This window comes from Camellia sinensis, chromosome 1, assembly GCF_055761805.1.
Source record: "Camellia sinensis isolate YWXY chromosome 1, ASM5576180v1, whole genome shotgun sequence".
In the NCBI taxonomy this organism is placed as follows: Eukaryota; Viridiplantae; Streptophyta; class Magnoliopsida; order Ericales; family Theaceae; genus Camellia; species Camellia sinensis.
Window position 1 is genome coordinate 44,014,637 of NC_138961.1, and position 13,619 is coordinate 44,028,255.

General features: G+C 40.6%; 1 protein-coding gene across 1 annotated transcript; it reads right to left on the reverse strand.

Moving 5' to 3' along the window:
* Positions 1–2,845: 2,845 nt before the first annotated feature.
* Positions 2,846–4,216, reverse strand: LOC145793893 (putative LRR receptor-like serine/threonine-protein kinase At3g47570). Its single transcript, XM_082876803.1, has 4 exons — positions 4,012–4,216; positions 3,451–3,835; positions 3,282–3,336; positions 2,846–2,890 (listed from the first exon to the last, which is right to left on the reverse strand). The coding sequence occupies exons 1-4, from the start codon at positions 4,214–4,216 to the stop codon at positions 2,846–2,848; spliced, it is 690 nt and encodes a 229-aa protein (XP_082732929.1).
* Positions 4,217–13,619: the final 9,403 nt, after the last annotated feature.

Genomic DNA, 13,619 nt, shown 5'->3' on the forward strand with positions numbered 1-13,619 from the left:
TGTGTGTTGAGCATGTTTGGTTTGTTTTTCATGCTTATATATCCATGATATAACATGATTTCAAGTTGGTTTTGGAACTCCATGCATGCTTAGCATAGTTGCCATGTAATGCCATGTTTATGCCTTAATGTGCCTTAGGTTGTTATTAGGGCTTATTCCAATAATGTCTATGCTTTATTCCAAGAATGTCTAGCCTTACTAGGTCTTATTCCGAGAAAATGCCAAATCTCATTAGGATTTTTTACCAAGGGGAATCGCAATTGATCTTGCCCCTGAGATCCACTGGGGACTTACATGTAGGTCCTAATAAGTGGACTTATTTTCCAATAGGTCTTATAATATTTGATGACATTTTTTATCAAATACTATTAAAAAAACATCACTAATTGTTAATTTTTAGTGACAGTTTGAAAATTTTCACAAAAAATGTCACTAATTATAAGTTTTAGCAACAATTTAAAAAAATTGTCACAAAAATACCTCACGAATTTTGAACTTTTAGCAACTGTTTGAAAATTTTGTTGCAGAAAAACGTCACTAATTGTAAGTTTTAACAACAATTTATAAAAACTGAGACAAAAAATCACTAATTGTCAATTTTTAGCGACATATGTAAAAAAATCGTTGCAAAAAATTATTTTAGCGGCGATTTCACTATGTGGGTGTTTGGGAAGTTGCCATTTTAGTAGGCTATTTTAGTTTTTGGCTATTTTAGTAAGCTAAAATTTTTTTGTTTGGGAAGATAGTTAGATTTTTTCTGTAGTTGGATGTGATGTTTGTAAGAGAAAAAATGAAATGATTATGGGTTTGATTTGACATTTTGTCTTATTGACTATTTGCCTATTTTTTCTTTTTGTGAATTTTAGCCCAAAAAGCTAAAAAAGACCTTCGCCAATCACCCCCTATGATTTATTTTGAATAGGATTTGATGAAAATTAAGTTCAACTATTAGGACCTATTAGTAGTTTACCCAAGATCTACTGATTGCCAAAGGGAAACACAATTCGTCTTACCTTTGTGGTCGGCTAAGCGCCACAGCACGGCTAAGGAATTACCTATTGGACTAATCTCTTATGTGTGCGGTGTGAAACACGTAACCATTGCATCAAATATATTACCAAATTATATTAAAAAAATATAAGTTGAACATAGCGTAAATTATTTGGGTAAAATCAAACCAAACTTTATACAGAGAACCAGAAATATTTACAGATGTAGAAAACTTACAAATAGATTGTAAAATCTGGAAACAAAACCAATTGTGATCGAGGCTTCTATTAGACACAATTTGCTTAAGACAAATTTGTCCCCCACTATGGTGCTCACGATTTTTTATCAGATGTTTATCTCCCAGGATACAACGATTGAACCTTGCAGAAGTAGCACTACCACAGCAAGTCTGGCGAACCTTACAGTGTAGAATTCTCTTACAGAAAAGCCAGTGTGCAGAAGGAAAGAAACATAAGATGAATTACATGTTTAATGAATGCAATGGGGGTCTATTTATATATGTGAATTCGTGGCTCTTCGAAAGGTTATGGTAACTTTTCAATTGAAAGACACATCTCTTTTCTATCAAGCGACACAACTCTTCCATGAAATTGGTACAACGAACAGATAAAACTGTTCTTTCAAAATAAAAGGTAGAACAATTCATCTTGCCTCGTGATCTACGAACCAAAATAAAAGTCTCTATCCAGATCTCAAATTTGGCGGCTTATCTGACCAAACAAGGGATAATAATATCTCCATGCTGGGAATAATAATGCATAAAATTCATATTTTGCAAATAATAAAAATCCAATATAATAACTGATAAAATTATATCCATACTCGGAATAATAATGCATAAAATTCATACTTTGCTGATAATAAAATTCCGACATAATAATTGATAATAATATTTCCATGCTCAGATTAATAATACATAAAAATTCATGCATTGCAAATAATAAAAATTTGACATAATAACTGATAATAATATTTCGATGTTTGGATTAATAATTCAAAAAAATTCTTAGCCTTGACGATGAAGCCACTATCTTTTTGTAGGGACTTACGAATCATGCTTCAATTTATTTAGCCATATTCTGGCTCATTCACTCCTCTTGGCCCCAGATTTTGGTGTGACGTAATCATGGAAAATTTTTCAAGATCTTGACAAATTTAGGAGTTGCAAGGTAATTAGTTTTACTGCTTGTCTACAATTGCACATTCATGAATTGATTTTATTGATATCGGAGCTACTTTTGCCATGAGAGTAATTAGTTTCACACTTGTTTTGAGAAGAACATCTTCTTTTGAGAGTTGAGAAACGATATTGAACAATGAAGATAAACATCCCAAGATATCCGCCTACAAAATTGAGATTAGTATTTAACAGTTTGTATCATTGATCGAAGGCCACTCCAACATTAAAGTTAGTAAAACACTCTACGGAGAATACTCAACATTACAAATGCTTAACTCTTTTTGTTTAAATTTTTTTTTCTCACTTTTTTATATAAAAATTTATTAATTAAATATAAAATATAATTATTTTAATAAATTCAGGAGTCTAATTGATATTTCGAATAGTTTTGGGGGGCAAAATGGAGCTTCAAACGAAGTTTCGGTGCCACGTTTGCAAGTTCCATTAGATTATAGATGACAAAATTCATCCAAAATTGAATAGCTTCTATATAAAATTGAAGGTCTGAAATTAAAAATGAAAACAAACTCACATCACACGTACATTACATTATCATTCTCTCATATTGGCTGAATCCAAAATAATCTAGTAATCATATAGTATTATTTATACAAATTGTGATAATCATAATCCTCTTCCTTTTTGAATTATTGTTCACCATTTCTCACTGTTTTGACGAGCATCAAGCTTCATATTGTCCTGTAATTTAGTTACCAAACAGCAAAAAATGTACATGTCAATGTACGGTATAAATTTGAACTCAATCAAGATTGGTTCAAGACTCTAACATAATTCATGCAATTCAAGCACATAAAAGCATTATTGATTGTTCAATCACCATTAATAGCCTTTTAGAATACCCACATTATGTGATTGAATTGCATAATGTGGGTATTAATACAGATTGACTTGATAACTGTTGATTTTGTTCTTTTAAGGTCCATTAAAGTGCATTAGATTTTAAGAGTTGTCCCAGTATTATATTCCGTACAAAAACCTGTAAGAACAGTCCTTTCCACATTAATGAAATTGGATTGTTTTCAATTGATATTTTTTGATTGGAAAAGAATAAGCTCATTTGAAATCTCACACTAGAAAACATGCCATGCTCACTCCCATTATCGTCCAATAATCTACGTAGTGTCCTGTTAACAAGGACAAACCATGGAGGATCAAAACAAATGTTAGAGAAACAAAAAGAGCAATTCCATAGAAGAATGAAGTTAGAAATATTGAGCAAGGCCTTTTCAATTTAGCACCTAGTTCGAAGTTCTTCTTTTAGGAGTTTGTTCTTGACCAAATGAAGTTCATGGAGGATATTACTTATGCTCATTCGACCTTGTGGTGACTCTGTAGAGCATGCCACTCCAATATTGACCATGGAAATCAAACATTCCACAATTTTGCTGCCATTGTTCACTTGAATTGTTGTTGCTCTAGCCTCTTCTTCCTCATTGTCTAGGAGTACCGGGTCTGCAATCTCCATCACTCGGTCAGGCAAGGCCATTCTTGCGAAGTTGTGAAGATTATGCCCTTCCTCAAACATGTTCTCTGTGGGTCTCTTCCCTGTTATCATCTCCAATAACAAGATCCCATAACTGTAGACATCACCATAAGTTGAAATCTCACATCCAAGCCCATACTCTGCCATTAAAACAATTCACATTCAAAGCCCAAGGACCATTTTCCGCAAAAGCATATTGATATGAAAGAAAAAGGAAAAATCAATTATGATAAATATGAATTCCATATTGTGAAAGCAATACATCCTACATATTCTAGTAAGATATTCTATTATAAGAAGAGTAAAGAGTTGTTACCAAGAGCTACATATTCGATGGTTCCCCTTACTCCAATTGAGCTACTTTGATTTGGATTGGTGAGCTCTAGGAAAAATCTAGCTAGACCAAAATCTCCAATATGGAAAACCATCTCACAATTAAGAAGGATATTACTCGGCTTCAAAACACAGTGAATGATCGACATTTGGCATTGGAGATGAAGATAATCAAGCACACAAGCCATATCTATGGCGATGTCTATTCTTTGTAGAAGGTTGAGTCTCTGCTGCTCATTTTGCCCATCATTTGTTTCTAGACTTGCATGCAACCACCTCTCTAGACTCCTGTAGACACTCCATTTTTGACCGTCCTCAAGACTTGGACGTCACCGTTTGAACACCCGGTGATCATCCATGTTTGTGTTCGTTTGGAGTTCCCGGAGGTCTCGGCTACGCGCCTTGCCTCAGGATCTCCAAACTGGACTATTTAGTGTCTGGTTTTGCACCAAACACTTGTGTTTTGCCTTGGAGGGGCAGGGAATGCCTTGTGAGGCATCCCCACACATCACCGGCCATGGCCATGGCCATGGGCCACCGGCTAGTATTTTGTTGCCATCGGCAATGTATATTGCCGGTCGGCATTCTTTGTTGCCGGTCGGCACTCTTTTGTGTCAAAATGGCATTTTTAAGCAGCTGACTACTGTTCATCTGCTTTTGCAGATATTTTAATACAGCTGTCTTGCATTTGGCTCCCCTCCATACACGTGTATGGAGGGATCTCTCTCTTTAGAAGCTTGGCTTGTAAGCTTTACAAGATAAAAAGCTCTATAAGAGGAGCCCTCCTCTCTCTTGTTTAGGGTTAGAAAATTTAGACAGCCATATTAGGGTTTTGAGTTCTAGGGTTAGGATACATACACATTCTATCTCTATACCTCTCCCTCTTTTTGCCTTTGTGTGTGTTCAAGTGTGTTTGTGTCTTACTGTTGCACACAAACACATAGTGTTTCACCTCCCCTTTGCTACTGAGGTTCTAAGAGGTTGTTCTTGAGGTTCTTGGGTGGTTTTGAGCTTGGAGGAGCAGCTGGTCCACCATTGTTGAAGAGGGTCTTCAAGGGTAACAATTTTGCCTTTTTATTTCCCATTTTTGCATTGTATTTTTCCCTATCTTAGAACTGTTTTTGTGCTTAGTATATAACATAAAAAAGTTCTGTTTTTAGGCCCTCTAAATAGTTTATTTAGAGTGTTTTTTGGTTTGGAGGTGTTTGACCCCTCTTAGGCCTTGAGAGGCCCCATTTTGTGCTATTTTGAGTGAGCTCCGGGACTTGGGTGTTTGGGCCTCCTCACCACTGAAATCTTGAAGGATTTCAGTGGTAAGGATGGTGCCTTGAAGTCCCAAGAAGGAGAGGGCCACCCCCTCTCCTTGTTGTCCTTGAAATGGATCATTTTTGGCCTATTGAGGGAGCATCTAGCTTAGGCTCTTGTTGACCATGCCTTGGCTGTTTTTTGTGCCTATCATGTCATAATATGCCTCTGTTTTTTGTTGGTTTTGGTACACCATGCATGCTTAGCATACCTACCTTGTAATGCCATGTTTAGGCCTTAATATGCCTTAGGTTGTAAACCGTTGTTCGAGCATGTTTTAGCTCTGGTTTTGTGAAGCTTGTGTGCTTATTTCACCATGCTAGAGGTCTGTCCATAGTTGTTTGGGTCGGCTTTGCCATGCATTATATGCCCCCTTTGCATTTTGGCTTGTTGGCCTTAAGTGTGTGAGTATGTAGCATGCACTACTTGCTTTATTCTAATGATTTGGCATCATTTGTAGCATAATTTCAGTCCCTTTGACATGCTCGTATGCTTGCTTTGGACACCTCTTTGAAGCTTTGGAAGCTTGTCTTGCATGCTCCATGTTTTGGTCAATGTGTATACTTTTGATTTTGAGCCATTTAGATGCCATCTAGGTGTCCCTTGGGTGTTGTTTAGGTTTGCACTAGACCTATTTTAAGTCCTCTTAGCCTTGTAAGGCTTGGTTGATTTAGTCTTGGTTTAAGCCTCTTGGCTTGCCTTGGGTTCTTGGCTTTGTTTGTATGCCTTGTTTGTCTTGTTTAATTGGCTTAACACCTTTTGTAACATGATTTTCAATGCTTCCATTGCATACCATTTGTCCATGGTTAGCCTCTTTTAAATGTGCTTGAAAGTTGCCCTTGTTTGCTTAAGTATAGGCCCATTAACATGTGCATGTGTGTAAGTGTGTTTGGTCCCTTTTCTTAAGTTTTTGGCCACTGTTTTGGGCCTAACTAGAGCTGCCCAAATCATGTTTAATTCCATCTCTTTATTTGTTGCATGCTCTCCTTGTATATTGTAGCATATTGGTGAGCTGTTGCATGTTTGAAATCACATGATTGAATGAAGTCACGTGTTGGCTTACATGCTTGAATGCCTACATTAGTCTTGCACACTTGTTAGTTGCCTTGCTCTATGTCTTGCATTTTTTGCATGCTCATTTGCATTGCCGTATTGCATGCCTAGTTAACAAGCTTAGGTTGCATTGCATTGGCATGCATGCTTGGCCTCTTGACTATCCATGATAGAGGTTAAGTCCCCATTGGTTTGATTGTGTGCATTACATTTCATTTGACATGGAAATGCATAACTTGGCTTCTTGGGCCATCATGCATTGAAATGCGCGATTGATGGTCCGAGAACCAAGGAGCATGTCCCTTTGAGTCACTAACATGATAAGGGACATGATTGGTGGATACATTGCTTGAATTGTATTGCCATGCTCTGCCTTGCCCTCTATTGCTGTCAATTGTAGGTTCTGCAGGAATTCTCTGCCGACCGGCAGTTCTAATTGCCGACCGGCAATCATCCCTCGGCCGATGGCTTCACAAATGGCCGGTGGCCACATACCACTATCGGTGGCAATCATATTCAGCCGGTGGTGTCTCCCAATGTCCAGAGAAGCAACTCTGAGACTTTGACAGTCTTCAGAGGAGCAGATCAAGGAAAACAGAGGCAGCCTATGCATTGCGGTGCATTTTCGAGCGAGACCCGAGCACGCATTGCATTAGGCTCTCATCCCGAGGCGGTTTATCTGTTTTTCCTAGCTTAGTTAGTTTGTTAACTAATTAGGTAATTTGTAATAATTAATTAGCTAGGATAGTTAATTCATTATTCGATTTGTAATATTCTTTCGGTCCCTCCGAGCGAGGGCGGATCTGTAATAAGTGTGGGTGTGTGTGTGCATGTCTTCCAATCCTTACTTCTTTCTTCCCTTTTACTTACCTGCTTTGATGGTTAGTAATAGGTCATGTTTAAATTAGCATACCTTATGCTATGCATGCGTGCATCCATACATTTGTCTTGCATGCACCGGGCTCGGTACATCATGCTAACTGCATTTGTACTTCAATTCCAAAGTGAATACGTGCATCAATTGGTTTCATTTCGCATGCCATGTTTAGGTTAGCCGAGCCTACTCTTATTGCATCCTGTATGTGTTGCATTAGTCAATTTGACATGGACTTGGGTCATGCATTGATTGATAACGAGTTCTTTGTTCCAGCACGGAGTACGATGTAAGTATTTTCCTGCTTTAGCATATTGCATGCGTGTGAATGCTATCATGACAGCATGTTTACCATGTGGCTAGATGCTTATGTGATAAACTGTTTGAATGCCTGTGGGTGAAGGTTGGATTGTCTGAGTTGGACAAACTCGTTGAAATCCGTATTTTAACCTACTTACGAGTAGCAAATTTCAAAAAGTTTTTCAAAACGAACAGATATGCAATGTTTATTTCCAAATTAAGCAATCTAGTCTATACTTGTGTGTTGTGCGCATAACATAGTAATTCTAGGCTAATAAATGGAATAAGAACACGTAACGTTTTCAAAACTAGATATCATGGTTAGTAGAGGCCGATCTTCGGATCGGGCGAGAGGGGGTGCTCATAGCTGAACTTCCCCGATCGTACCCTAGCTCCCGAGCCGAGGCAACTCCGGTGATGATGGACACGTGGCCTTTGGCACCGAGTCAGGGTTTCCTAAATTCCCCCATTTTAAAATATTTAGGTGGCGACTCTGTATCTGGCAAAGCAGTCCATGTTTGGCACTACTTTTCAAAAATCTGTTTCTCAAAACGATTTGCCGGATTTGGACTCTTTGGTTCAGATTAAGAACCTTGACACAAATCGAGTCCGAACTGTAGCATGAGGCCCACGGGCGCGTCTACAGTTTCTGGCGACTCTGCTGGGGATTTAGAGAGCTTGACTCGAACTCGTGATATCCTGTTTTGATTTCATTTATGTGTCTCTTTGCATTGCATGTGCATTGGTGCGCCTAGGACACCGTGTTTGCCATCTGCCATTCCTAAATGGTTTGCAGGAGGCTTGTCTTGTCAAGGCATGACCATAAGGCTGGATCCATAGTGACCATTCCAAACTAGGACAGGTTGCTTACCCGTTTATAGGTTGTTTGAAACCGCTGCGTGCGTAGTGAAACCCTAGCTCCTGAGAAAATAGGACAGGGAAACCCTACCCCAGCATAGGGGTGTTTTGGTTCTCACTTATCTGCTATGTGCTTTAGAGTGTATCTCTGCAGGAACGTACATACCAGTTTGCAAGTTTGAGTATCGGGCCCAAGGGCACCAGTATCAGTGTTGTTGAGAATCAGGTATCTGCGGGTATCAGGTTCAGTTTTGGGGACAGTGATTTTGGGGAACAGTGATCAGTAGTGGAGTACAGTTGTTCGGCTACACCTGTATTTGATCCGTTTGGGCTGAAATGCTGCTTGTTTTCCCTTTCAGTTCAAAGAATTGGAATAGAATAGCTGGTATTCCCCTTTGATTGAGGCAGGACTCATGACGACGCAGGATTCAGAAGAGATCGTGGTTATGATAGCTGCATTAGATCAAGGGATCGCTCTGCAAGGTGAGACCAACATTGACATGTCGCATCCACCCAGGTCGCCTATTGCGCACCCGGTCTGGGCCCCTCAGCTATACTAGGCTCGCGAGCCTACTACATTTGAACTAATGGAGATGATAGGTGATCTCCAGAGGTCTGTGGCGGATCCCACCTACGGAATGTCAGCTTCACCTCCAGCCGCACCATATGCCGGGAGTTTTGTACCCCAGGAGCCCCCGCTGTTGGGGCGAATTGTGATTGAACTTAGCCAACCGGAGATGGCCTCTAGCTATGGTAATGACATATCAACATCAACCCAAACCCTCGATTATAGCGATCCCGGATTTACCCTTGTTGTATAGTGATCCGGACATGTGTCCGTGGATGTTGGTAGTTGATCATTATCTTGTTTACATCCTTTCTTACTTTGTATTTGAGTTATAGGATGTGTTGGGCAGGTTTGTTACAGGTTGGTTGAGTTTAGAAACCAAAACTAGTTGCCTAGATTTTGGCCTGTCCGCTCGAGCGGGGGTTTTGGCGCTCGAGCGGGGAATGCACCCATCCAGTATTTCCTGTGCAGTGTTGGACGCTCGAGCGGGGGATTGGACGCTCGAGCGGGAGGTTGTGAGTGACACTCGAGCGGGGCTTCGAGCGCTCGAGCGGGGACCTGTTGTGTCGAGATGCTGGGAGAGTGCATCCGGCGCTCGAGCGGGAGTTTGGCCGCTCGAGCGGGAGTTTGTGAGTGCCGCTCGAGCGGGGCGACTGGGTTTAAGTTCCGAGTTTTGACTTTTCAAATCACTTTTTCACTTTCTCTTCTCTCTCCTACTTTTCCAAAAACACCATTGTTGAGCCTCTCACTCTAGAACTCTACCTTCTCTCTAGGTTTTGATCTAGTAGGAGTGATTTGCTCATCTTTGGCCTTTACAAAAAAGTTGTTGATCGTCGAGGGCTACATTTTAATCTGAAAATTTCGGGTTTTGGAGCACGTTGGGTTTTGTCATCTTCTCCTTTGGGGCTCCGGATTTGAGGTAGGGATATCCTACTCCTCTCTATGGGTTTTGTCTTTAAATTTTAGTACTTTGAGATGTTGGGGTTGGTTTAGTAATTTTGTGAAAGTTTGGGGTTTTTGTGTAATTTTACAAAAGTTAGGGTTTTATTTATAATAAACCTAGATACATGTTTGGCATAGAGAAATGGAATAAATGTTGAATCATTGATGAAAATGGGACCTTAAGGGTTGTAATGTTAATTATGGAAAATGCCCTAGTTACATTGTTTGATTAATTGGGTTAATTAATCGTGAGAAATGAGGTTATGAAATAGAAATGTTGAGATTGGGAATGTATGGGGTTAAAGGGTGTAGTTGAATTATTTATCACTCACCGAAATGAAATGTTGATTGAATATCCATTTGTGCATTTATTTTCTGTTTAGAAATAACTGCTTTGGGCTATCGGTGAAGGATAGTCGTGATTGTTGTAGACAATGCATGATGATTAGGCAAACTAAAACTAATCGATTGAATGTGTCATAGAGTATGACGGTGGATTGAATACATTAATTTTATGTATTGATTGATTGTGTATAGAACCTTTGTGTTTATATGCATTGTGTATAGAGGAGGAGATGGGGGATGTACTCCGCGGTTTAGGGGAAGATGGGGGATGCACCTCTAAACCGGATAGTGTTGGGAGGAGATGGGGGATGAACTCCGTAGATACAGCTCATATGCTTGTCTAGAGAAGTGAAGATAGAGCTCATATGCTTATCTTTGAGAAGTGTAGATACAGCTCATATGCTTGTCTAGAGAAGTGAAGATAGGGCTAATATGCTTATCTTTGTGAAATGTGGATGTAGCTTATATGCTTATCTGTGAATGTGGGATATAGTTCTTATACATATCTGTTGTGATGGTGATAGAGCTAATATGCTTATCTATTGAAAAAGGGAAAATGAAACGTAACTTGGACTCATAAGTCGTATGGCATAAATATGTGATTTATGTGGAGGTATCAGTGTTGGCCATCTATCAATTGCTAATCTTTTAGTCATTGTTCATGGTTGGTTTAGTGTATTTCTACTGGGCTGTGGCTCACCCTATATGGGAATATCATTTTCAGGTACAGGTAGCATGCCACCTCCAAGGACATAAGCTTGGGAGGCCAGAGGCGGACACACTTTTGTCGTTTTATTTTTGATGTATTACATGTAAATTCAAGCCAAGGGCTTAAAGTGTAAATGAGTTAGTACTCTTTTGTTGTAACCAAGTGTTAACTTGGAAAGCTGTAAGCCCGTAGGGCATTTGCTTTTGTTGTTAACATGTAATACTTTTGTAAGGAACAACTCTGATTAATAGAAGAATGTGGATATTTTGTATGTCAATGAATGTCTTAATTGATAGTTTAATGTTATTATTTTGAGGGCGTTACATCGATCAGGCTGAGGCCAGAGGAAAAGACAAAGTGAAGGCAAACGCCGATCCCATTGAACAACTGCTGCGGGCAGTCGAGGCTTTGAAAGCCGGGGGGATGAATAAGCAACAGATATCCGCAGTTGTGGAAAAAACTGTGGAGGATGCTTTCCCCACTCCACCTGAGGGTAGCTCAAGCCAGTCAGAGAATCGGGATAGGCCCCGTCATGCTAGAACAGTTCCTCCTATTCCCAATCCTGCCCCGGGAAAGGATCAGAAAGCCAGGGTGGCGCCTGCCGACCCTTTCGCTTGTGCGTCTAGTAAGAATGCTCAGACTTCAAAGTACCTGCCCCGAGGACGCAGGACCTTTCATGCTCTCTACATGCCTCTGTCTAAGGCACTTCAGATCCTTGCCGAGAGGGGACACCTTAAACCCTTGGAGCCTCGGCCTCTCCCGAAGAATCTCCCTGCTACGCATGATGCTGCTCAGTACTGCGCGTACCACCAGCAAACAGGCCATGCTACCGACAATTGTTTTTGCCTCCGTCATGAGGTGCAAGATTTGATCGACAACGAGGTTATCCTTCCGCCCACCTCAGCCAAGTCCGTTACCACCCAGTTATTGGATTTTGAGGACACAGATACTGCGAGTATGTAATCAGAAAGTGAACCACCTGCGGGCGGCTTTCGGTATGTTTTGGATGTGGCGTTTGGCACGCATTTTTGAGCATCGGTGAAACCGAGCTTTGTAAATTTTGGCTTGGGTATCGAGTCAGTCGTTTGTTTTGAGTCTGTCTCTTTGTCTTGAGTCAGTCTTTTACTTAAGTGTCTGTCTTGTTGTATCGAGTCAGTCCCCTTTGTATAGAATACCAGGTGATCCCGAGGTTGTTGCCCCGAACACCGTTTTGTCTTGTAATTACCCGTTTTCTTGTTTTTGAGTCTGTTTCTGCCGAGGGGCCAGTTATATCAACAAATCTGAATGAAACAGCTGTGGCTATCTCATTTTCATGCTTGCTTCCAGTGTAAGTTAGTTGTGCCAGAGGACTTGAATGGGCTGATAGTACATCTCGCCTGCTCTCCTGTGCGCCAAACTCATTGCATCAGCCTAAGTTTTTCAAAAACCCTTTTGGACACTGCGGTGATAAAAACAAAGAGGAAGGAATTCCTCGGGTTTTGCAAAATTTTGACCATTTTGTGAAAAGGAGAGGCATGCTAAGCCTTTAATGATGGAACCATGCTTGTCAGCGTAAGTACTGGGAAGGACCCTGGCTTGATCCAGATTGGTTCCACATTATCTTTGGCGTGAGCGATTTGTCAGTTTCTTAAAAACTTTCAAAAACAAATGTTTTGCGCGGCCCTGTGAAGACCTGTGTGGAATCGTTCTTGAGATTGTGCAGCCTAGGATCGCTCTCAGCCTCAAGATTCAACCCGTCCGTTTCGAACCGTGAACCCGTTCAGAAAGTTCAACGGTCAAACGTCATGCAAGGTCCGTGTGGCCAGATCAGAAGCAGCACTCGAACAAGAGGCACCAAAGCCAAATCAAAGAGATTAGATCTCACCAGAAGAAGCTCGTGGAGCAGCCATGATGGATTCTCCTACAAATCATTGCAACAGCCGTTCTCCTAGATATAGAGAGGCTTCAACTTCGAAAACCATTTAGCATGGACTTGTTACACTTTTACCCTTTGAGAGGCTCGCTGGGCCGAAAACCCGGAAGGGTGACCCAGGCAAAAGTTAGAGCAAGAGAAAAATACAAAAAATACAAAAAAAAGAAGAAAAGACAAAAAAAAAATGCGAAAAAGAAAAGAAAAAGAAATGAACAAAAAAAAAAGAAAATAAAAAGATGCTCGCAAGGTCGAAAACCCGCATCGGGCGCCTTGGCAAAAGTTAGAGCCTGAAAAGTGAAGGTTAAAATACCCGAGTGTACCTTAACTGGAACTACGTAAGGCTTGATTCCCATGTTTGGGATACGTAGGCAACTTCATCCTGAAGTCCAGCCCCCAACGCTTTCATAGTGTCTCGGTCCACGCAATGGTTCCGATTTCATCCCAAAGTCCAACCGTCAACACCTTCAAGGCGACTGTGTCCATATATTTGCTATGACCGTCTTCGTCTTCTCTGTGTCCGAGGGAGTTCAGTCGTGATCATCACTAGTGAAGACTGTTTACGGACTGCTGCGGCATCATCCAAACAAGGGGCAACTTTCCGTTGCCATGAGCCGTCGTTCAAACCAAGGGCAACTTTCCGTTGCCATCCACCCCTTTCAAGCCAGGGGCAATTTTCCCTTGCCTCCGATCCGACGTTGCACATCTCAAAGAGTAAGTTTCATGCT